This window comes from Coenobita brevimanus, chromosome 68 (assembly GCF_032717465.1).
Source record: "Coenobita brevimanus isolate Jiangsu-jjx chromosome 68, ASM3271746v2, whole genome shotgun sequence".
Lineage (NCBI taxonomy): Eukaryota > Metazoa > Arthropoda > Malacostraca > Decapoda > Coenobitidae > Coenobita > Coenobita brevimanus.
In genome coordinates, this window is record NC_137021.1 from 23,821,928 (window position 1) to 23,849,182 (window position 27,255).

At 40.3% G+C, this 27,255-nt stretch overlaps 1 protein-coding gene across 1 annotated transcript in view; it reads right to left on the minus strand.

Moving 5' to 3' along the window:
• Positions 1 to 27,255, minus strand: part of LOC145405864 (sodium-dependent multivitamin transporter-like) — a 124,410-nt gene that overhangs the window by 20,798 nt on the left and 76,357 nt on the right. The window contains exons 6-9 of the mRNA XM_080277120.1: positions 11,883 to 11,941; positions 9,394 to 9,464; positions 9,098 to 9,186; positions 4,912 to 5,030 (exon numbers count right to left, since the gene is read on the minus strand). Coding sequence (XP_080133246.1) covers positions 4,912 to 5,030; positions 9,098 to 9,186; positions 9,394 to 9,464; positions 11,883 to 11,941 — 338 coding nt within the window. The remainder of the gene's footprint in view (positions 1 to 4,911; positions 5,031 to 9,097; positions 9,187 to 9,393; positions 9,465 to 11,882; positions 11,942 to 27,255) is intronic.

A 27,255-nucleotide genomic window follows, 5' to 3' on the forward strand; every position in this document is an offset into this window, starting at 1 on the left:
GAACAAGGAGTTTAATTTCCTGCCTACAGATATCGGTACCTGGTTCCTGTCTACCAGCCACAGGTTCGATTCCCGGCTAAAAGGCAAAAATCTTTCCACAGATGTATGCATGTGTGATGTGTTTCTCCATCATTTATAAAGGCACTTGTACTGGCTTGGATAGATTAAAACTATTAGGTCACTTGCCAAGTCGCTTGGGGCTAAACAAAAATCCAGATGACTCTGAAATATGTGCTGTTATATGTATTCGGGTTTAAATATATCCTTATAGAACACGGCCTCGTTGTATGGCTAGAATGTTAAAAACTTGCCACATATATATGCAGTTGTAATGTATATTTGTCCAATGTGTCACTTTCCAAGCAGATGATTGATGCAAGTTACCGGAGCTGGCATCGTTCAAATCAAATTTTTTATAGGGGGTCCCCCAACCCTGGATAGGCGGCATCCACACCTAATTTAATGTAGAATCCCCTAAAGACCCCCCAAAGGCATCAACATGGGTAAGGGTCTAGGCATGTACAAGAAAGTCTGTCCCTTAACCCGTCATGTCCCTAGCACTTTCGCACCTCCAACACCCCCCAGTCATGAACATTTTTGGAATTTTTTTTTTTTTTTTGGCTAAAACCTCCGCTTTAGGTGAGAAACATTGAAAATTCATAGAGAAATCGCTCACCTGAGGTTTAAAATACTCGATACAGGTAGGGGTACCTCCTTACCTTACAGGGTTTTCTATCAGGCTGGCTGCAAAGAAAACGAGTTCTATGGGAGGATAACTATTCCACACCACTCATAAACGGTATTTATTTATTTATTTGGTACGAATTTATATGTAGTAAGAGAGTATATTGGTTTTCAAACAGTAATATAGGCATTATAAGCATTGTTTCACTCATTAACTCATCACCATTCCTGACCTTCTTTTGCCACATTACCTGGTAATCATTTCTGACTGTTTCTTCCTCTAATGCTATGTAAACTTTGTCCTCCACATTGTCATTGATTAGGGAATCACTCTGGCCCTGAATGTCTTTATTGGCCAGGTCACTGGTAACAGGTGAATTGCCTAGACAATGGGGGGGGGGAGGTTATGCGGTGTAAGGCATTGTACCTGCTTGGCATCTTGTAGAGGAATAGAGGAAGGTGTCCCGTGTATACGTACGAAAAATCACGCACGAAAATTGAAAATTGTGCAAATTAGGGACCTTGCAATTGCACGACGTACCAGTACGTTGTCAGGACTGGCAAATGCAAAATGTTGCAACGTACCCATATGTCGACGGGACGAGGCGGGTCAAGGCTCAAAAATCTTGTCTATACTAGTAACACATATTGTAAAATATATACAGTATATACCTGCCCAGGGCCCATACCAAATGAGCAGATTCGCATGGCCATGTGAACTGTGAGAGGTGTGAATGAGGAGAGCAAGAGGGTGGAAGTGGTGAATGTGTTCAAGAGTCTGAGATATGCCGAGATGGCATTGTGTGAGACAAAAATGAAAGGGTGTGAAGTGGATGAGTGGAAAGGTGTGAAATGTGTAAATCAGGCATGAATGGGTGAGGAAGATGCAAGGAAGGGGTTGTTTTGTTGATGAATGAGGTGTGGCAGTGTGGAATGAGAGACTACAAATGTCAACTCTAGGTGTATATATGTTAAGTTCAAGTTTGAGAAGGTGAAAGTGGTGGTCATTGTAGCATATGCACTGTGTGAGGACAGGAGTGAGAGAAAGCAAGACAGGTTTTGGGATGAGCTGGATGAAGCAGTGGGAAAAATGCCTAGGAGCTATAAAGTGATCATAATCGGCAATATGAATGGAAGAGTAGGCACTCGTCCTGAGGATAACATAATGGGTTGTAATGGAGTATCAGGAGAAAATGATAATGGGAAGTGACTGAAGGATATGTCAGGAAAGAAGGTTGTGCATTTGTAACTCATATTTCAAATACAAAGATGCAAATAAATGTACATAGTATAGAGGGAACAAGGATCGTGTTGAAAGGAGCCTGCTTGATTACTTGCTTGTAGAGAGGTCGATGCTGGGAATGGTTGCTGATACGAGGGCCGTGAGAGGACGATGTGTAGGTCTGTCAGATCATATGATTGTGGTATGCAAGATCAAGCTGAGAGGAGTGAGGTGGACAAGGAGAAAAAGGAGCAGTCAGGGAGGAAGACTGAAAGTTGAGAAGCTGAGGATCAAAAAAATGGCCGATGAATACAGGCCCAAAGTAGGGGAAGAGTTATGATAAGTGAATTGGAATGAAATGGATCTGGACAGCCTGTGGAATGCATACAGGGATTGCTTAGGTAGAAATTCTAAAGCAGTGTGTGGTGTGGCAAGAGTAACAACAAAGACGAAAGGTACACACGGTGGGATGAAGAGATTAAGAAAGCAGTGGAAGAAAAGAGGAAGAAGTGGCTAGAATGGTTACAGGACAGAGGTTCAGTTGAAATAAGAAATGAATATACTGAGAGCAAGAAGCACGTAATGAGACGAGTGAAGAGGAAAAACGAGAGGTAAATGATGATCTAGGAAGAAAAATGAATGAAAACTACTTTAAAAATAGGAAGTTACTCTGGAAAGAGGTGCAGAAATGAAGAAGTGAAAGCAGAAAGAAATGTGATGGTGTGAAGGATGTAAGTGGTAAGTAACCCATGAGAATGAAGTAAGGACCGGATGGAAAGAATTTTTTTGAAAGCCTGATGATTGGGAATAGAGATAGCAGAGCAGCTGTAAACATGATTGGTTTTGGGGGTGTGCAGAGAAGGAATGCAGTGCCAGACGTTACACTCACACATGTGAAAAACGCTGTGGTGCAGCTGAAAAATGGGAATGCAGCTTGGGTTGATGAGGTGTTTGCTGAGATGATTAAGTGTAGCAGAGAAAGCGGAATGAAGTGCTTGTTGGAGATATGTAAGAAGGCATGGATGAGTGAAACTGTGCCAGCAGAGTGAAAAAAAGGCTGTGATTGTACACTCGGACCAAAAACTATTGGTGCATTGTGGGTCTGATGCCATCCGGAATGATTCGATCATGTGGCAGTGACAGCCCGTTAATACCTGTATATATTATAACAATTACTGCCATTCCCTACTCGTTATGGAGGACACAAGAGGTATTAGAAATAGCATTCATCTGTCGCCTGGGATGCCTGCGTATGGGAGGACAGAACCACAATTTCCAGTTACCTTTGTTCCGTGTGTCATATTTAACACAGATTCTGCACTGATACTTTTTGGTGCGAGTGTACCCCTGTACGAAAATAAAGGTGAGCGAAGCGAGTGCAAGAATTATCATGGCATTAGTTTATTGAGCATGGCGGAGAAGGTATATGGAAGAATTATTGTAGAAAAAGTAGGAGGGATATCAGAAGTCCTAGTGAGCAATGACAACGTGGCTTTAGGAGTGGCAAAGGATGTGTGGATCAAATATTTGCAGTGAGACAGATAGCAGAGAAGGCTTGTGAGAGGGACCATAAGGTGTTTATGGCATTCATGGATCTGGAAAACGCATACGACAAGTGAACAGAGAAGGATTGTGGAAAGTTTTGCGCGTGTACGATTTAAATGGTAAGCTGCTAGGTGTCGTCAAGAGTTTTTATGATGGTAGTGAAGCATGTGTAAGAGTTGATGGGCATCTAAGTGAATGGTTCACAGTCGGCGTGGGTGTGCAACAGGGTTGTGTGATGTCTCCATGGTTATTCAATATATAAATGGATGGGGTGATAAGAGAAATAAAAACACGAGTAATGGAGAGGGGGATGGCGTTCGTACTGAATGGTGATGGATGGAATATCTTAGATTTGTTGTATGTTGATGATGCAATAGTACTTGCAAATATCAGACAAAGCTCAGTAGACTAGTGCAGACTTTTTCTGATGTCTGTAAGCATCGTGCCTTGATAGTAAACAAAGGGTTGAGTGTTGCAGCTGCACGAGGCTTACGTGAATGCGTGTTATTGCCAAATTTAACATATGGATGTGAGGCTATTGTGTGGCATGAAAATGAAAAGTCAAGCGAGAGATATGTGAAGATGGGATTGCTGAGGAATGTATGTGAAATACAAAGAGTGGATGGGATGCGAAAGAATGTGATTCGTGAAAGATGTGGAATGAGGAAATCTGTGGACACCAGAATCGAAGAGGGTGTACTGAGATGGCATGGTCATATGGAGAGAAAGGATAATGACAGAGTGGTGAAAAAGTTATATCTGAGCGAATTTGAAGGAGGGAGGAGGCGAGGTAGGCCAAGGAGGTGGAGAAATATGGTGGATGAGTGTGTGAGGAAAAGCAGTTCGGAAGTCGGTGAGGCTGGGGAACTGACAAGAGATCGAGCTGGCTAGATGAATATTGCGAGGAGATGTGCATCATCAGGGATTTGGCACCCCCTTTTTTAATGTGACAGTGTCCGGACTGACTTTATCGGATACGATTATGTGAAGCTACAGAACGTGGTGAATGTTTTTGGTGTATCCGATACATCCAGGATTACGGGGTCTTGAATGATGAGTGAATGGAAGCGTGGCCCATTGGATTGTGCAAATTTGGGCTGTCTGGACATCGCTACTCCTCACCCTGCCCTAGGGTGGGAGAGGAGGTCAGAATGATGATGATGACGATAAATTATACAAAGAAAACCGCATTATTAGCAGATGAAGCTCTTTCATCAACTTTGGCTTGCATATATAGAAATTTTGCTTTTGGTACTACCAACTGCAGTTCTTGTTTCCCACGTACACATATCAGACCCCTAGATACTGTTACCCTTTATTTGTACGGCATACTACCGGAATGCTGGAGGCGATAAAACAACCTTTTGATACCAATCTTCTTTCTGCCTAGATGAATATAACAAGGGAACGTCTTTGTGTCATCTTTACACCTGTAAGAAAGCTCTCTCTCTCTCTCTCACCTAGGAACTTGGTGACTGTGGCCTTGCTAGTGTGTGGGAGACGTGCAAAGCGAGGGCAGCGAGAGAACACATCCTCCCACGTCACTGCAGCCTGCGCGTTGACTCCTGACGAGATGGAGCTGTCAAATGTTGACGATATTAGTATTTCTATCTGTCATTTTATCTGTCTTTTGGCTGACACAATAATCTCAGAAATGGTGGACATATATGAATCGCCTCCATGTCATTTTTCCCTCTATCATTAGACAGTCCTCTTTCCGGCTCGTCCCTCCAACACATGTACTTCATTCAATACCTACTTATCATCCTCGGTCTACCCCCTTCCTCCCCCCCGCTCCCATCACCTTATTCACACAAAGTTTCTTATCTCAATCGCCATTCTCTCCACATAATAAACATTACCGAGCTACAGCCCAAAGGATAAAGCTCTCTAACATTCTCTGTCAGCATTATGTTCTGCATTACATATTTCATATTCCGTTCCAAACGACAAAGAATATCCTTCCTGCACTTACTCTCTTTTCGTGTATTTCACATTTCTGTAACAATAAATGGATCATATGACACCTTCCATTGTCGCAGCCAGCAAAGTAGTCTGTGCTTTCAACCACAGCCACAGGAACACCACAATGCTCCTTCACTTCCTAATTTGTCTATCTATCTAGGTAGCTCCACACACTCCATTCACATAATTCATTTCCACTTCTTTCACTCTAGATTTGTGCTTCTCGACGAGTTCAATCTTCATCTGTGTATGTTAGAGTATGGACATGAATATTGTAGAAATTTTATTGTCAAATCCACACCACCATTACATAAAAACGTCTCTTGCACAGGCATTTTCTTTCAATATCATCCTATTATACATGGATGTTATTTTTAGAAATAGCTATATATCTAGCATGTCTACTTCTCAGATCAGCAGAGAGTTTATGCAGTATGCATGTTTCTAAAATGTATCTCCTGATCATGTGACCGAAAATAATAAAAAGAAAATCATGACTGAACCCAATCACAGAGACAGGAAACAGTACCGTGACTGAAAATGTGGTAACTATTAAAATGTCTTGAAACTGATAGTTCAGTGAAAAAAAGAGTGGGAACCCAGTGATTATATTGCGTCATACGTACATGACAAAAAATTTTCCTTAAACAGTATAATTATCTAAGAGTAGGAAGGATAAATAATTAGGGCAGAGATTGGCAAACTAGTCATAGCCAGAATGTAGAACATGCACAAAATTTAAGAACAAATATGCAATAACAAGTCTGGTCATCATTCAAAAACTTCATATATATTAACCCTTTCAGGTCTCCTGGCCACTATAGTGGCTTTCTCGGTAGGGGTCTCCTAGCCACTCCCGCGGCAGCATATTTAGGCATGAATGAAAACTGTTGCGTGAGGCTGGTGATTGAAATAAGGATCCGAGCCGCTCCCCAGACCCCTCTGCTTCTACCACGCTTACGCAGATCACAATATTTTAGTTTACACAGTCTGGGAAGAGCTAATCATGGTGGGGGGTTGGGTTGCACGTATTGGTTTTATTATGCTGTTGATCTGGCAATATTTTGTACTATTCTGGTATCAGACAGTTCATTTAGCAAAAGAATATTGTTTGCAATATATTTTTACTGCCCTGGAGAATACATAGCACACCCCCAAATTGGCCCTTCACTCTCTCTTACCTCCCTCCTCCCTTTCATATCCTGCTTCCTCCACCCCCCTACCTCCCACCGATTCTCCAGTCCACGCCTCTACCTCCCACCCTCCACTCTCTCTCCAATCCCCCACCCCCTACTTCCTCCAGCCTCCTACCTCCCACCGATCCCCCGCCCCTCTGCCTCCCACCCTCCACCCTCCACTCTCCCTCCAATCCCCCACCCCCCGCCTCCCTCCTACACACTCAGTGCCGCGTCACAGGCAAGGAAGAAGAGATTTCCGCTTTGTATGTCTCCATATTTCTATTTCTTAATTTCCTGGGTGTTAGAGTGTCTGATTGAGAGGGGAATCTCTTTGTCACCGATAGCTTTGAAAGTTTTCAGTAGAGTGTTGTTAAATAGGTTGGAGCCAGTGGTTGAGGGTATTCTGAGGGATGAACAGGCTGGTTTTAGAAAGGGACGTGGTTGCAATGATCAGATCTTTATAGTTAGGCATTTGATGCAGCAAGTTAATGAAATGAGAGTACCGTTAGGTCTTTGTTTTGTTGATTTTGAAAAGGCTTTTGATAGTGTTTCGAGAGAGACTATGGGGAAGATCATGAGACATTATGGAATACCAGAGGAGTTTGTGAGGGTCATTATGAACATGCATGAGGACACATTTTGTAAAGTGATGGTTGATGGTTGTCTGAGTGATTCGTTTGAAGTCAAGTTCGGAGTAATTCAAGGTGGTGTTCTATCGCCTTTACTATTTATATTGGTCATTGATTACATTATGAAACGCGTTGGAACAGAAACCGGTGCAGGTATACTTTGGGTAGAGAACAGGAAACTTTTGGATTTAGATTATGCAGATGATATAGTTTTGATTTGTGATGGGCCAGAAGAGATGCAGAGAGTGTTGGACTGTTTGGTGAGTGAAGGTCGCAAGGTGGGTTTGGTTATTAATTGTGGAAAAACTGAAATAATCAATATGAATATGGAAAATGCGCAGGAATGTGTAATTGGAGGTATGGTTGTAAAGCAAGTTGATAGGTTTAAATATTTAGGTACTTATTTAGCCAAGGATGGTTCTTTGAACTTTGAATTCGAGGAAAGGTTAAAGAAGGCTAATCAGGCAATGGGAATGTTTAAAAATATTTGGAATAATAACAATTTCTCTGTGCATACAAAAATCAAACTTTATAAGGTAATGGTTAGGAGTATCTTAATTTATGGACACGAGTCTTGGTACAGCACAGTGACTATAGAAAATAAATTCTTGGTGTTTGAAAATAAAGCACTTAGAAGAATATTAGGAGTTAAGTGGTGGGAAAGGATACCAAATAGTAGAATTAGAGAAATAACGGGGGTGCAGCCGATCGATGAATATGTTAGATTCTCACGATGGAAGTGGCTAGGACATGTGTATAGGAGACAGGGAATAGTACGAGGTACACCAGGGTGGGTGGCACTTGGTAGGAGAGGTAGAGGAAGGCCAAAAGAGACGTGGGTGAGGACAATGAGACGGGAAGCTGGAGATGAGTGTTGGGGAGATCTTGAGGAGTTAGCACAAGATAGGATGTGGTGGTGAGAGTTCATCGAGGCCCTATGCATCCCCGAGGGTGCCACAGGAAATGATTGATTGATTGATTGATTATTTTAGGTTTCTAAGGTTGTTTTTGTAGCCTTTTATACACGTACCATGCATTTATTTGTTACCAGGCGGATATACACGTGCAGCGAGTGTTGCCTTTTTCATTGACAAATGATTGTTAGTGTCTCCTTACTTTTTTCTGATTTATATTTCGTGAGTTTCTCACATTTCCTGGTTACACTTATAACACCATCAATTTTGAGAAATAATAAATATTTGATCACTGTACTGCTGCCTGTAAGTACAGAGGATGATTTAGTTAGCAACAATAAAATAAACATACGTACATACAAAAGGCAAGCTCGAAGGCTTACCCCCATGTCCTCACCCCCATAGCCTTGGACAGTACTAAGCAAAATAAGAGCAAAGTACTGTATAATAAATTAGTAGTAACTAGTAAGTGATAATTTTATATGGATCTTGTAACTAGTTTGTTGTTTGTAAAGAAAAAATCTCAAGAATCATTCACAAATCATGTGAGATATAATGTACATATATTAGTGCACTGTTTTTTATGGGAAAGATGAAAACATGCAAACATGTCGCCTACACACCAAGAAATCACCTACCTACCGAGATGGCAATACTTTCCACGCTACCACGCACCACTTGCTCAGCACCTTCCCATCATTTTTGCAGCATTTGTATGGTGAGTAGAGCTCTAATGTTGTATAGGCAGATGTGTATTACTTCCTTGTGCATGAATACGATACTTTTTTATTTATTTGCAAACCTTGATTTTTTTTTTTTTTTCAAAAAGTGTAAAACCTGACCCTGGGACCTATTTGAGACCTGGACAGACTTTTTCTGATACTGAATACTGAATGGGGTCTAATAAGCATTATGTGCAGAGTGCTAATACAATACAACTGCAATATAAATGAAACATACCTGAGGGATCCTGAGAGTATACAGGCGACAAAGAGCCCTGGTAGTCCCGGAATTTGGGTGAGACGATCCATCACATAAAAAGGCAGGATCTGACAGTGTATTTTTAAAAGAATTTTATTCAGTTTTCAGAACAAAGAAGTCTCCGTCAGATATTTACCATATTGAAAGGTTTGCATTTTCGTATTTCACTTTAATATTCACTGTGATTTTGTAGTGAATTATTGGTGGCATGGTGAGCATATACTAAGGCAATCTTCTAACTACCATTAGCTTAATGGTTTTTGTAAATACTGCACCTGGTCTTTGGAAGTGATGAGTCCGGCCGCTAATGGATCACAACCCTCATAGGTGGTGAAGATAATCAGCCCTGGGGAAGTATCAATAAGAATCATAATCTCAATCCGATTATTATATTTACCCCCGTTACTCAGTGACTTTACTCGCCATGTGATGGATTTTATGGCCTGGAAGGCTTAGGGAATATTTTTTATTAACTCCTGCGTAAGAGGTCTTCTCAAAGCAGAATTAAACTGTGTGACGACAGTAAGGGGAAAAAAAATACGAAATGTGTCATCATGGTCAAAGTGTTTACCTGTCTGCAAAATTATCAAGTCTACCTAACAGATAACCATTATCAAGGATCATTTGTTTTTCTCATTGTCAGTGTAATAATAATCTCATTTAATTCTGCAGTGTTTGGTAGGTGCATGAGTGAACGAAAATGTGCACAGCATGATGCGTTAATATCGTTTATAAATGTCAGGGTGAATGGGGTGCTTTCAAGGCTAGTATTCCGCTAGATGGCTCTACTGTTGCAGTAAACACATTCCCCGCGCTGTTTAAAAAGCATATTTTTCTTTGTTAAATATCTATACTGTTGTGTGAAAATGTGAATCATGGTAATGTCATATGCCGAAATATAAATAATACAAATAGAACACGTATATATAACGTATCGTGAAGTGTTTATATTTATCATAAACGGAAATTAAAATATCACTGATGGCATGTGATGGCAATCCATCCTTACAGTGACCCTATATTATTTAACTTCTGCTACATTTAGTGCAAATTTGGTTCTCAATACACTGTCTGTTCAGACTGTAAAGTACGCCTAGTCGGTATCTAGACTCATCCAGTTTCTATGTGGGCAGATATTTAATGTTGAGTAAATACTGGCATTCAACATTTTGCTCGCTTCCTTCACGCATGCGCACCACAAGACAGTCCCGTGTTTAAGTTTTTTCACGAGGGATGTCAAGTTTCCATGAAAAATTTTATTTTGATGGCGTGTAATGTCACGGATTCACTAAGATAAGAAACGAGCTATATTCATAACATTCGTCATTGGTTCATAAGTGACTATGTATAGGCAGTGTGTTTCACTGAGCGATATCTTTGTGTAATTGTCATTCCCACATCTGGCCTCTCTAGCTTTTTCTCATGTCCCTGTACCCGACGTTGGTTACATTACTGTCGTAAATGGACACACCCACAAACACACATAGTTCAGTAATGTGAGGTCCTAACTGTTGAGCTGAGAGAGAGAGAGAGAGAGAGAGAGAGAGAGAGAGACCTTCCCCTGCAGCTTCCTTGCACCATCAGTGAGTCAAATTATGTATCATTGTAGCTTTTTGTAAATAAAGTGTTACAGTGAAGTTTTGTCTTTTTCTGTTGAGAACTAGTGGTTATTTTAATGTTTACATTTCACCAAGTGCCTACCAAATAAATACCTTAAGGTCATCTTATCAATATCTCACACACATTGCCCCCTCTTGGCAAGTCCCTAATGGTATGGTCATGTGAGAAGTGTTTCCAGGCCACCTGTCCACACACATATGTTTGTAAGAGCTTCCACTGACTGAGTCAGTAGCTTGTGCACATATCAGTCCTCTTGACCTGGATGCAATCTCACTGGGGGTAGACATTTAAGAGGATGCAGTAGTATTTACTCGTCATGTGTTCTCACGTTTGCATATATATATATATATATATATATATATATATATATATATATATAATTATATATAATCGTGAATACTGAACTTGACTCCGTGTGAATCTTGTGGATCACTTGGAGGCGATGTCTTGGCTTGTTTACCTTCCACAGTCGTCTGTCCTCGGTGAGGCCGGGTAAAAAATGACGCGTAAACGATCTTGGTTTTGGGACGGTTCCTCAGACCGGATGATTTATGATGGTGAATGCCAGTATTTACTCAACATTAAATTTCTGCCCACATAGAGACTGGATGAGTCAAGATACCCACTAGGCGTACTTTACACTCTGAACAAACTATGTATTAAGAATCTAACTTGCACTAAATGTAGCAGAAATTAAATAATATAGGACCACTGAAATGGCGGATTGCCAGCAAATGCCATCGGTGATATTTTAATTTCAGTTTATGATTAATATAAACAATTCATGATAAGTTATATATACGGGTTCTATTTGTATTATTTATATTACGGCATATGACATTACCATGATTCACAATTTCACACAACAGTGTAAATATTTGACAAATAAAATTATGCTTTTTAAACAGCGCGGGAATGTGTTTACTGCTACAGTGGAGCCATCTGACGGAATACTAGGCTTTTCAGAAGCACCCCATTCTTGACATTTTTCTTAGCCACAATTATTCTTTAACAAAACTTCGATAATACCATCGTTTTCACTTATTGCCAGTGGAAAAGTATCTCTTGAAGAGTGGAGTGAAATAGCAAAAGGGTTCCTACCACATCATTATGAACTTAAAGATTTTATAAAATTGCAACTCACCTGTCAGCATACCCAAGGAAACGAGCAGAATGTAGAAAGGAATCATCATAACAACAGCACTGCAAGACAGAGAAATTGTATGTCTTAATCTCATTGAACATGTAACACACACACACACACACACACGAGACAGCAGGGAGAGAGGACGCACGTCACGTCACCCCACTCCTGGCCATTGGCGGCCGCTACTGGCCACACTTAATAGAATCTTCATATGAGTCAGAGTCTGTACTAGGCTAAAACAAGTGATGTTCTAATATAGTAGAGCAGGTATAAGCAAAAAGTGTTGTCCAAACAAAAGAATACATCCAAGTCAGTGCACTAAAGGAATTCGCTGATACAACGCAAACATCAGCTAGGTGTCGTCATTATCACCAGGAGGGTAGCAGGGAGATGCAAATGTGGAAGTAAAGGTTATCTTTCTAAGTAAGAATGATATTTCTGCAAAATGAGTACCGCCCTTAGAAAGGTGGCTGTGGAAGGAGTTAAGAGAAGGGATAAAGGCTGACAGCAGGATGATGATTTCTACCCAGAAGTGGTTGATGTGGACACATATAGTAAATTAGCAGAGAAAGTGATTAAATTGGAGAAAACTTTTGAAATGGAAATAAATGAAATTAAAAAAAGAACTATCCATGCAGAAGGAAGAAAATGAAAAAAATAGTAAAAGATTGAAACAAAAAAGAGACAACAAGCTGTCAACTGAGGTAGTTTCACTGAGACGGGAAACTAGTGAAATGGCGAGTACAGTTGTCAATCATGAGAGAATTATGGAGGAGTTCAGAAGTGATATAGAAACAGTAAGGCAAGCAAGCAGTCTCATAGTCCAAAGCAGAGATATTGAAGAGAAAATAACCCAGCTGAATGAGAAGATGGTAAACTGCAAAGATGAACTGCGAACTACATTTGCTGATATGGGAAAAATAAAAGAAAGATTTAGAAACAAAGTTGAAAAAAAGCGCTAGAAAGGAAGAGAAAGAAATAATTAAAAACAACCCCAAACTTGTAAAAGATTCAGCAGATATCAACAAACCTCTTGTAATCAGTGATATAGATGAAGAAAAAATAAGAAACAGAATCTTGAAGGACAAAAAGGAGATGGTATATATGATTAGCATATTGAAAGGAGCATCAGATGATATCTGTGATAAAGATAATACAGAAAACAAAAGGCTAAGGAAATATGAGAGAAATATGTCAAGGTCGCTGGAAGTAACCTTCCAAAGGTGAACACTGTAGAGGAAATATTAAAAAATGCTACGAAACTAATGAAGAAAGAGGAATTTAAAAAAGTATGGCTAAAAAGATGTCTAACTCAGGCAGAAAGGGGATTGCTATAGGAGAAGAGGGAAGAGGCAAAAACACAAAATGAGGAAAGGTCAGAGGAAGAGAGGAGCATTTTTTTTTTTTTTTTTTACAAAGTCCTGGGATTACAAGTAAGAAAGTGGTACATAAACAACAGGGACTAAGAAAAACGAAGGCAGTAGACTCAAACTATATCAAATATGTAAACAACATGATTCAGTTAATGTACTCAAATGTAGATGGAATGGTATCCAAATTATTAGAAATAACAGACTATACCATAGAAATGGAACCTCAAATTATTTCCCAAACTAAAACAAAATTAATTCCCAGGATATCAAACGGCACCCTAAGCACTGAGGATTACAAAATATGAAGAGGAGATAGAATTCTGAAGAAAAGGAGTTCTGGTATTAACAAAGAAAAATCTACAAGTCAAAGAGATAGAACTAGATATACCTTCACAAGTACAGTTGATTGCATTAGAAATTAACACATCTGAAGGTAAAATAACTGTGGCAAATTTATACATGCCACTCAAAACAAACACTTGGGTGAGAGGTGAATATGAAGACCTGGCAGGAAGTACAGTTCAGAGTTTTAGAGCCCTACTAGATAGAATGGAAGAGAAATATGACAGAATTATATTACTGGAGATTCCAATACAAATATAAACTGGAATACTCTAGATGTAAGATATTATGAAATCTGCTGAGATCAAAAGCTCCTGGATCTTGTACAGAAGTTTTTCCTAACATGCCATATAAAGGAAAATACCAGAAAAAGAGGACCAGACGATCCATCATTATTAGATCGTATATTTACTAGGCAAGTTAATGATATTGACAGCATAATGTATCACCTTCGATTTGGCAAAGGCAAACACGCAATAATAAACTGCAACTTCAGGATTGCATATGATATAGTTAGCGGTAATGAATGTTAGAAAAAGAACCTAAACTACAAAAAGGGCAACTTCCATGACCAAAGACGTACTTCATAGATATAGAATGGGAAAAGGAGCTTAGACGAGAAGATGTAAATGTTATATATAGAAAACTCTGTGAATTTTATGAAACGGGAGTCCAAAATTATCTCCCTCAGCACAAAGAAACAGAAATAAGGATAAGGAAGTGGTTTAACACAGAATGTAAAAAATTAAAAGAGAAAAGAGACTTGCTGTGGAATAGATATAGAAGACAAGATAGTGAGAAGGCACATAACAACTATAAACAGGTAAGAAATGATTATACAAGGATAGGCAAACTCAAAGACAGTTTGAGGTAGACATTATAAACATAACTAGTGATTAAAGGTAAAATACAGTCCGTCATGGATAAGGGGATAACCTGTATCCAAGAAAAATATATTCGTGAAATTCTTAAAAATAATTTCCAATCTGTTTTTACAGAAGAAAGTTATTTTGAGAGATGATAAGGAACTTGCATGCCCCCACATATTACCAGATATACAAATATCGAAACAAGAGGTACAGGAATTGTTGAATAAATTAGACAAAGGGAACACAAATTGTCCTGTCGAAATTTCAGGTTGGGTGCTGCATGAATGATCAGAAAAGTTAAGCATACCAGTACAGTATGTTTAATATTCAAAGAATTCTTAAGTCAAGGTAAACTACCTGATATTTTGAAGAAAGCAAATATTGAGCCCATATTCAAAAAAGGAAATAGACAAAATCCACTCAACTACCGACCAGTTTCCCTTGACCTGTGTTGTAAGCTAGTTACTAAAAAGTTATCTATCTATATACCTAGGCTGGTTCCCCCAGTGAAAGGGAGGTACCCGAGACAGGAAAATACACTCCCAATTTATTCACACACACACACACACACACACACACACACACACACACACACACACACACACACACACGCATTCATTTGCATCTTAGCCTCAAGGGGAGAAGGGACAGATCCTCATCGCACCACACCACACGAGGGTCAACTGTGCAGTGACATCAGCAGCAGGGTTTGACAGCAGAGGTAGTTTACCCCTGCCACATCATAATGAACTCAGCCCCTTACCTGCACATGATCTGATCAACTGATCTACCAAATGCGGGAGAACATCCCCTCAGGGCTGCATCATCATTTATTCATTCACAGTTTCCCTCCAATCATTCATATCATGGGCAGCCTCCCTTCCTTGCTCAACAGACATCCCTCTCACATCCAACGCTCTCTTCACACTGTCCATCCATCCTATTCGTGGTCTCCCTCTCAGTCTTACATCTCTCACATCCGATTCAGTTATCTTTTTCACCAATTGCTCATCATCCATTGTCTACATTTGCCCAAACCAATGCAACACCCTCTGCCCAACTTGTTCGGCCAACTCCCGCACAACCACAGTTCTCCTTCGCACTTCATCATTTCTCACTCGATCCATAAGTGTCACTCCTCACATACTCCTCAGACACCTCATCTCCATTACATTCAAACTTTCCCCCTCTACTGCACCCATATTCCACGTTTCAGCCCCATATAACACAGTCAGTATCACAACACCCTCAAACAGCCTTCTCTTTACATCTATTCTAAGCATACGACATCTAAACACTTTTTTCATTCTTCCCAGCACCTTTCCTACTTCATTCATCCTAAACTTCACGTCTGCATCTATTCTTCCATCCACAGCAATATGTGACCTTAAATACGTAAAATACTCTACCTCCTCAAGCAACTCACCGTTGAAAACTGTATTCATCCTCCTACCATCTAGCAACCTTGTACACTTCATCACTTTACCCTTATTCTCATTTACCCTTAATTTCCTCCTTTCACACATCCTTCCAAACTCTTCTGACAACTGTCTCACTCGCTTCTCTGAATCAGCCACCAGTGCAGTACCGTCTGCAAACAGCAGCTTATTCAGACTCCAGACTCAAGCCTCCAACTTACACTCTTGCATTCACCTCCCTTAAAACACCATCCATATGAATATTAAACAACAAAGGTGACATCACACATCCCTGCGGCAGCCCCATTCTCACGGGAAACCAGTCATTCACAGCATTTCCTACTGTTGCACACGGTCTACTATTTACTTTAAATACTTTTCACTCCTTAAAGCAACTTACCATCAAGTTCATACAATCTTAAAACACTCCACAAAGGCTTCCTACCAATTCTGTCATATGCTTTCTTTAAATCCATGAACGCCCAAAACACATCCCTTGCATTTCACTAAATACTTTTCACACACCTGTCTCACAGCAAACACCAGATCCACGTATCCCTTCCCTGTCCTAAAGCCACACTGCTCATCACCAATCACTCCCTCTGTACCCTCTCTAACTCTCTTAATTAACACTCTACCATGGACCTTACCTACAACACTCAACAGACTTATACCCTGAAGCTAGTACTTTCATACTTATCACTCATACCTTTATACAACAGAACCACACAAGCACTTGCCCATTCAACTGGCACCATACTTCTCACAAAACACACATTCAACAATCTAACCAACCACTCAACAATAGTCGCTCCACCATTTTTCAGGCATTCCACAGCACATTCATCTGTATCTGCTGCTTTCCATGTTTTCATCTCCTTTACTGCCTCTTGCACTTACTCCATAGTCATCAAAGAATCATTCAACTCTCCCAACACATTTATTCCTTGCACCTTTCCATCTGCCACAATCTCAGCCTCCCTTTCCTCCTCTACATTTAACAATCTTTCAAAATACTCCACCCATCTCTTCCTTACTGCATCCACCTTAATCAACATCCTTCCATCCTCTACTTTTACTCGCTCTTCTGTCTGAGACTCACCCTTTCGCACCCTCTTCACATCCTTCCAAAATATTTTCTTATTCTGTTGAAAATTCTGAGTCAACTGCCTACCCCATCTCTCATCTGCTGCCACTTGAGCATCATGCACAGTCCTTCTTGCCCTATTCCTCTTTTCCTTATACCTCTCGTATGACATCGCATCCTTCCTCTGCAGCCCCACTTCATATGCACGTCTCTTCTCAGCCATAGTCATACATACTTCCTTGCACCATCATTCACTTCCCTTTCTTACACCACCATCCATTCGTCTCACACCACACACCTCTTCCGCATGCCCCACCACAGCACTCTTAAACAACTGCCATTCCTCCTCCACACTGCCATTTTCCTGATCTTTCACTGCATTCCATCCATCTTTCAATTTCTCCTGTTACTCTATCATTTTCTGTCTTTCATCCAACTCACCCACTTTCAAAACCTCCCTGCCACACCTAACTCTCCTGGCTCTCACCCATCTATTACCTACTCTCAACTTTCCCTCCAGCAGGTAGTTGTCAGACATACCTCCACCCTCCCATCTTAAAACTCTCACATCGAACAATCTTCCTCTTCCATTCCTGGACACGACCATCAATGCTCTGTCAACAACCCTACCATCCTCCTGTCTGAACCATGTATACTTACAAATATCTAGAAAAGCTAGGAAAAAAATTTGGGTAAATCATGTGGAAAAATACAATATGATCACAAAAAGACAACTCGGTTTTAGAAAATAAAAACATGAGTTACAGATCTATTAACATGCTACGATAAAGTTGCAGAAACACTGCAGAAAAGAGAAGGATGGGTGGACAGTATCCATTTAGATTTTAAGAAAGCATTTGACAGAGTACCACACCAAAGACTTTTAGGGAAACTATACCATCAAGAAGGAATCAAAGGCAATCTGTGCTGTTGCATGCAGGATTTTCTCAGAAAAAAGGAAATAACAGGAATAAGAGGTAAATACTGATCATGGAGGAAAGTTACTAGCGGAGTTCCACAGGGCTCAGTGCTGGCACCAGTTATGTTTTTAATATTTATAAATGTTATAGGCAGCAACATTGGAAATGGAAGCTATCTAAATATGTTTCCTGATGACGCACAAATACAAAGGGGAATTAAAAACAGTGACTCTTTCAGAGAGCTATAAGGAGATTTAAATAAGTTTCATGAATAGAGAAATAGATGGCAAGTGGAATTCAGTGTGGACAAATGCCATGCATAGTAATTACATTTGTTAAAGGTGAAAAAAGACCAGATTAGGATTATGAGCTATTAAGTTCAGACCTACACGTATCAGAAAAGAAGGACCTAGGAGTGATTATAAGTTACAGACTGTCTCTGGCTGACAACATATATGAGAAGGTATGGAACATGCATTCCCTGCTTGCTAATATGAGAATATCATTCACATACTGTATATAAATGAAGACATGCTGAGAAAGATAATAATATCACTCATCCGGCCAACCATGGAATATGTATCTGTAGTCTGAAATCCTTGTCTCCAAAAACACCTAGATAAGATTGAAAAAGTGCAAAGGACCATTACAAGATGGGTACCAGGCATAAATGATCTAAGCTGTGAAGAAAGACTAGAAAAAACTGAACCTTCCAACATTCCAAGATGGAAGGAAAAGAGGAGACATGTTTATACTATCTAAATGCATCTCAGGGAAAGAGAAAATAGTCATCAATGAGTATATCACTGGTCTACATGACTTTTGCTGAAAAGCAGCTCATACCAGATTAACGGTATTTCTGGCATGCTGATTCCAATAATCACAACCATTTTCAGCTAGAACGTCAAATATTCCCACAAAATGCTGTCACTGAAATGGTCTCATTATAATGTAATGCTGAGGTAGGTGAATATAAAATGCCATATTATGCTATGACCCCAATATTTCGGTTGTTGTCGAGTACATGCGGTGTTTACCCCTTTGTCAGTCCGAGAAGCGGGGACCAGAAGCACCTCCACCTGATATAATTCAGCAGCCTGGTAGGGAGGGGTTAGTTGTCTACAGAACGCCCGGTAGGGAGGGGTTACTTGTCTACTGAACGCCTGGTAGGGAGGGGTTACTTGTCGGTTGGATGACTGCGGCATCAGTGTCGTACTAATCGGTCGAGCCAGCTATTGCTTCATTTATACTGATTGTTTCGCAGAAGACAATGGCTTCTCGTAGAAAATGTAAAGCCAATCCTGATGTGTTTTGCTATACCTGTGGATCTTTTACTACACCAAAACAGCACACAAAAACCAAAGTTCATTTGCAAAGCATATTGCGCCCTTTGGTGTTCCTCTTGGTGACCAGGAGAGACCATGGGCACCCCAAAAGGTGTGCAGGACATGTGTTAAGAATCTCAGGCAATGGACAAAATCTCAGAGGAAAAGTCTCAGTTTTGGAGTTCCGATGGTATGGAGGGAATCCCAAAACCATCTGACAGATTGCTATTTTTGCATGGTCGATGTGTTCGGTTTCAGCTCGAAGATGAAAACCTGCACTGAGTATCCCAATCATCTCCCAGCAATCTGGCCTGTTCCTCACTCGGATGAAGTCCCTGTGCCTACTTTCACCAATTTAGATGTCAATAGTTCGGATGAAAGTTGAACGCCTGAACTATCTGATGCTAATGACAATGAATATTTTACCTCAGGTAGCAATATCAAGAGTATGGGGCTATTCATGCAGGCTGAACTGAACGATTTGGTAAGGGATCTCAGTCTGCCATAGTCATCTCCGGAATTATTGGGGTCAAGGCTCAAGGATAAGAACATGTTGGCAACCAGAACAAACATCAAGTACCGGAACCGAGAAACAGATTTACTGCATGACTTCACAAATGAAAATGGTTTTGTTTATTGTAATGATATTAAAGGGCTGATTGAGAAGATGGGATGTGAATACACATCAGATGAATGGAGACTCTTTATTGACAGTTCGAAGAGAAGTTTGAAGTGTGTGCCACTGAACATCGGCAACAAACTTGCCTCCATTCCTATTGGTCATTCAGTCAACTTGAAAGAAACAAACGACACAATGAAACTGGTTCTTGAAAAAATAAATTACAATGATCATAACTGGATGGTGTGCAGTGACTTGAAGATGCTATGGATGATTTTAGGGCAGCAAGGAGGATACACCAAGTTTCCTTGTTTTCTATGTCTCTGGGACAGCTGTGCGAAGAAGTAACATTCGATACGTAAGGAATGGCCATCCAGAGAACAGTTCATAGTTGGAGAGAACATCAAAAATGTACTGCTAGTTCAACCTCACAAGGTTCTCCTGCCCCCACTACTTTCAAAATTAGGTCTGATGAAACAATTTGTAAAAGCTCTCAACATGGAAAGCGCATTCTTCCTATATCTTTGCTTGAAGTTCCCTGCACTTTCGGACGAAGAACTTAAGGCAGGAATATTCGACGGCCCACAAATAAGGATGCTCATGAAGGATGAAGAATTCGTGAAATCAGTGACACAGAGTGAAAGAGATTACTGGACTGCATTTGCCAATGTAGTTTCGAATTTTCTTGGAAACGAGAAAGCAGAAAACTATGAATTCATTGCGGAAACTCTCCTGACGTTGTTGGGAGACTTGGGGACAAACATGAGCGTGAAAGTGCATATTTTGCACAGTCACATGAACTTTTTTCCAGAGAATTTCGGCGCAACCAGTGACGAACAAGGTGAAAGATTTCACCAGGACATCAAGGCGATGGAGCACAGGTATCAGGGGAGATGCAATGTCAGCATGATGACACAGTACTGCTGGTGCTTGCAGCGCGACTGTTCAGACACTGAATACCCTAGGAAATCTAAGAGAAGGAAATTCCAGCCTTAGATCAACTGCCAGTGCTAATCAATTGTCTTGCGCATCACATTTATGCATTTTTGTGGTAGCCATTCCAGTGAATTTCCATTACAGTGCCGTTTAATGCCGGCCATGTTCCCTTTATTGCGTAAATATACTCATGTGTTTTGTGAAAATTTTTTGACGTTCTAGATAATTTTTGAAAGTATGTACGAAATCAGCACTCTCGAATTGTACGAATGATTAAACAGGCAGAAAAAAAAATCAAAATGTAGACCAGTGATAATCTATGGGGAAGCAACAGCCAGAGGACACTGCAAAAAACTGCATAAAACGAGAGGTGACAAAGACGTAAGGAAATTCAGTTTCCCAAATAAGGCAGTTGATCAGTGGAATGCACTACCGAATGAAACTGTGAGCCAAAACTATGCAAAAATTTAAGGATATGTATGATAAAAATGGTTTAATACACGGGACGGTACGAGCTTGACCCATTCCTGTAAGAGTTGAGAGGTATATGAGGGAGGGAGGAGTGAGTTCGGGGGAGGGTAGTCAAATGGTGGGTGACATAGTGACTTGGAGGCGTTTTGTCTGCGGCCACCCTTTGTGGGATTAGGGCGTCGGGCTATAGATAGATAGATAGGATATATTTTCCTCTTTGTTCCTATTTTCCCTGTATCTATTTTCCCCCATGGGCCTATTTTTCAAGTACCCATGGCCCTGCTTTGGATCGCTGGGCCTATTTTTCCACTTGGGTCCGTTTCCCTTGAAGACATAAGCCCCCATGGAGGGACCGAGCCAAGGACCTATTATCTCCCTCACACACACACGCACACACACACACACACACACACACACACACACACACACACACACACACACACACACACACACCGCTCGCTGGTGCAGTGGTAACGTTCTCGCTTGCCAACTGGTGGCCGGGAGTTCGCGCCTCACTCAGGTTGCGAAAAGTTTCACTGATGAAGTGGGTGGTTACTGTCCCCCTTGAGCAAGGGGACGTGTGTGTGTGTGTGTGTGTGTGTGTGTGTGTGTGTGTGTGTGTGTGTGTGTGTGTGTGTGTGTGAAGGTCACAGCTTTGCCCTTAGATCGGACTATATGAGCTCTCAGCTCCTTTCCGGGAGAGTATAAAGCTGACGATCACGACCATCAAGTGATCCTGACCGACCCGGTGAATTACACACACACACACACACACACACTGGCACTTCTTTTGATTACGGAGGGGGAGGGGGAGATGATTTTCTTGACTAATAATACCGTATTTACTATTTAGGTATACAGAGAAGAGAGGGGCACCTCCGAGAGAAGGTACTGAAAAGCAGCCCAACACTTACAAGTATCAAATATCAAAATCGGTAGCACTTCGACAAGAAAAAAGCACAGTTATTGTTGCCAAATCTAAAAGTAGTCCATCATCACACTGACACTCTTTGTAAAAGCGTAGCTGACGATATGGTATCAACATATATTTCATTCTGGATTATTTTTACTATGTCCATTTTCCGGTATGTGGAAAAAATGCCCTTTCGTTGTAAAGACTAAAAGTATTGTGACTGAAATTGTAGGTTTAACTTTGCATCTTTCTTAAGGAATACTTGAGCTGGAAGGGGGGGGGAGGGATGATTACATAGGATATACCCCTATTCCTGATTATACATTATACCAGTGACTCGTTTTGAGAACTCACCATAATCTAGAGGAATTCAGATGGCAGGATTACTATTATTATTATTATTATTATTATTATTATTATTAATTATTAATTAGCCTAGCCCTGGGCTCCTACGCTTCCCATGGGGCAACGTAGGATTGGATGATGGATGGATTATTATTATTAGTAGTAGTAATAGTAGTAGTAGTAGCAGTAGTAGTATCAGTTTGTAACCATACTGGTGATAATGTTTGATCTGGGGTATGTGTCCAAGCAAACGGAAATTTAAATTTGAAATATGATTTAGATCAGTGACACTAGCCTCTCGGCATCAGCCCTCATCCTGTCCACTGTAATACCTTGCAGACCATACAGAACAACGTCCAGTGCATCATCACGAGCTATACCCATAGCTTATTTACTCCTTGAAACTGAAGTCCTACCATTTAGAGAATATCTTGACATGAGACACACAATTCCACGCGGCAGCCTGTGCTAACACACAACACCGAAGGGTAAAATGATGATGTGTACAGTCTTCATATCGGTCGGCGGAACACCTAGCAACATCAGACATCGGAGTAAGTATAGGGAACACGATGCACATTAGTTGAGACTGAAGACGTGGCTCTTCTAATTTAAGATGTTATGTATAATGTTACTGAGGAGCCTGATATCATAATCATGAATGAAGTTAGTGTCCCACTTATGTCAGGAAGGAATTTGTTGTTTGTCCCCAGTTTGATGCACATGCTTGTCTTAGCATGATTGATGGTGGCATTACTTATGGCATCAGACTCTTGTAAATTGTTTATAATGTTCTTGAGTGCACAATGGTCGAGGAAGATGTTGTCAGTAGTGACACTGGATGGTAGGTGTCCCTTAAGAATGTTGTTAATGAGCGTGAAAAAACTAAATAGAACCTTCTAGGTATCAGTGTTACACCACAGAGGGGGAGGGAGATGAAGAGGGGGCTGTCCAGAACCAGTCATTGTAATCAAGCACACCTGGAGCCCAAGATTATCAATCTTCGAAATTATTTTATTGTGATTGGCCAAGTCAAATGCTTCTGCAAAGTATACGGAGGGTTAGCAATGGTCCAAACTTCGATAAATGAAGTGTTAGAAACTAACATGGCAATGTATGGTGCACAATGGGTTCATATTTACAAATGCTGAAGGTCGACTGAACCTGCAATGTTAATGTAGACATAGTCGAACACAAATCTTCAACAAAGCAGAGTGGGGATGGACGTAATGGCAACTGGACGTAATATTTAAGGGTTCTATATTCTTACTTGTGGACAGTGCAGTACCATGCTCTGTTTTCAAGGATCTTGGCCAGAACCTGATTGAAGTGTCTAATATGACTGTGAGGGATGTTGTTATTTTAGCTACAAAGTCACTGTACGGGTTAACATGTAATTCAACAACTGTGTTCCAGTGCTCATTTTTCAGATTTAGGACACCTGGTAATCCAACACTCCTGTACCATGACGGAGAACGAGCAAGATGGGGGAGGGGGGTAATATGAAGGGGAAAACGATGTCTAGCTTTATCAGTAGCTGGGTATTATTGGCAAAACGATTGTTAACACGGATTGCAACTCCTTCATTAATAAACTGATCAACACATGGATAGGAGGAAAGTTGTGACTGCCCAATGAACTACTTAACTTTGTCATACCAATGACTGGTTGTCTTATGTGTTGGGATCTAGAGAGGAAATAGGTATTGTTTGCAACACCTGCATGTACCAGCCAGTTGTGCAGTTTCCTGTACAGGTTCTGGCTGTTTTAGGTGGATGCATGGCTTCCATGTTATGTAAGTTTCTTAATACTGTGACTAATCCTGGAATAGTTAGGAGGATGCAGTTAACATGTTTTTTCCTCTTTGTTCTCCTTCATCTTTTCCATCTTCTTCTCCTCCTCCTCCTTCTTTCTTTCTCGTCTCCTCCTCCTCCTCCTCCTTCTTCTCCTCCTCCTCCTCCTCCTCCTCCTGCTCCTCCTGATTTCTCCATATCGAAAGAAAAGACTTATCAAACGAAGCAAGAGAGAATTGGAGATCTATATTGATAATAAGTGCAAATAAAATCCTAAAGAATTTTACGGTTGGATTAGAAAGAAAAAGGTTTTGACTACATTAATAGGCCCTCTAGAAACAATGGCAAACACACAGAAAATGGGGTCAAAATGGTGAACATTCTTAGCGATTGTTTTGCATCTGTTTTTACAGTAGAAAACATCACCAGAAGGCTACTGTCGCCCATAAACAAAGTAAATAACACAGTCCTCAGTAACTATACAATCCACAATAACGATATCCTTTCAGCCATAAATAATACAGTCATAAATAATAAGCAATGTTGGGTCTGGTTAGTACTTGGATGGGTGACCGCCTGGGAACACTAGATGCTGTTGGCATCCCTACGTGTCAAGTGGGGTTGGTGGAGGATTAGTGCCCCTCCCTGTAAAACAATTAACTCTAAGCCCTTGGCCACCCCGTCTGGGATACATGGCGTCTGGCAATGAATGAATGAAAAATGAAATAAATAATACCCCAGGCCCTGGTAAAATGTCACTGAGAAATCTCAGAGATGCAAAAAAATGAGTTATTGCTGACACTGTCTGAGTTATTTAAGAAACTGTTAATACTGGGAAAGTGCCACTCTAGTGGAAACTAGTAAATGTAAGACCAATTTTCAAAAAAAGAAATAAGTGGCTCCCAAGTAATTACAGACCAATCAGTTAACCCGCCATTTGCTGGCTATTTTTAGCCCTATGGGTCACCCCAGTGCCAGCCATTTTTTGACCTTTTTTTTTTTTTTTTTTGGCTAAAATGATAGATTTTGTTGTGGAAACAACGAATTTCTCCATTAAAATGCTCACTGATGCTTGGAAATGGGTTTTATTGAGTCCTGCATACTCGTGTACAGGTATAGCCGCTCTCTGATGCTCACCACCTACGTGAGAGAAAGCCGTTTTCTATGTAAGGTATACTCAGATATTTATGCTGGGAAGGTATAGCAATGTTCAGTACACTTTTCTGATTACTTATTACTTCATCATCTTTCACAATTTGCGTGTCTTTCTCACTGTGAATGCATTATCTTACACTTACTTGAAGATTGGTACAACCTGACTTCATTATGTACAGTCCTTACAAGAAGGTATTTACAACTTGACTTCACTATACAGTCCTTGGACTTACAAGAAAATATTTACACTTACATTTACATGAAAATATGTACAAAATGTCTTCATTATGTACAGCACTGGGTAAGGCACACAGGCAGAGGGAGGCAAAGCGAGCATGAGAGGGGAAGCGAGTGAGTGTATGGCCTTGACAGCCTGCGGGATGGTAGAGGAACAGTTACCATACATGCCTGCCAGTTTTTACCCGTGAATCTTGAAAAATGTGGTCACAGTGAATTTTTATATTTTAAACCATCTTAAAATGGCACTGGCACTGGCTGCGGAATTATGTCAGATTGTTTTAAAACGGCCCAGGCACACGGTGGGTTAACATCAGTAATGTGCATATTAATGAAAACAATCATAAGAGAAGAATAGTTAATTATCTAAAAGAAAATAATGTAATCAAAACTCGCGGCATGGATTCAGACATTGACGTTCATACTTAACTAACATACTGAACTTCTCCATGATGTACTAGCTAAAATAGATCTCGACTATTAGAAAGCATTTGACACTCCCTCACAAGCGTCTCGTAAGCAAAATAGAAGCACATGGAATCAAAGGAAATACACAGAAATGGTTATAAGACTGGGTTTCAGGCCAGAAACAGAAAGTTGTGGTAAACAAAAGGAATCCAAATGGCGTAATGTGATTAGTGGCGTTCCCCAGGGCTCAGTACTTGAACCAGTACTTTTTATTATCTACATAAATGACATTGATGAAGGTCTAAATTCTAAAATATCCAAATATGGAGAAGATACTAAAATAACCAATGAGTAACTTCAGTGATACAGTGGCAGCGGTTGCAAAATGTACTTATTACTATGGCAAGCTGAGCATAAGAATAGCCAATGAAATTCAGCATAGAAAAATGCAAAGTACTTCATATGGGTAATAACGTCTGTGTAAATTACAATATAAAAAAAATATCAAGATATCAGGTACACACAGTGTAACGGAACTTGGTGTGCTAATATCAAATGACCTAAAACCAAGTAAGCAGTGTGCTGAGCCGGTTAAAATTATAAACAAGTTGGTGAGTTTTATTGGAAGAACTTTCGAGCTTAAATCGGAAAATGTCATACTTGCCTTCTACAGTTCGCTAGTGGGCCCCTATCTCGAGTATTGAGTGCAGTTCTGGTGCCTGTATTACAGAAAGGATATAGATAAATTTGAGAAAATACAGTGAAGAATCACAAAAGTACCACAACTAAGAAACAAACAATATGAGGAACGCTTTGAAAAACAAATTATTAAGCCTAACGAAACACAGGTTAAGAGGTGACCTTATTGAGGTTTTCAAAATCATGAAGGGATATGACAATTTAGACATGAAAAAACACTTTGAAATAGACCAGTCAAGTCAAACCAGGAACAATGGGTGCAAAATTATGGGAAAACGTTTCCAATTCCATGAAGCAAAATACTTCTTCAGTAGAGATGTAAATATTTGGAACAGATTACTCACAGATACCATGAACAGTATCTCACTTAAGACATTCAAAAACTAAATAGAAAATTACTTTTACCCACTGTACATAGGTTCGTTCCCCTCCTGTCTACAACACACCCTGTAAACTTAAC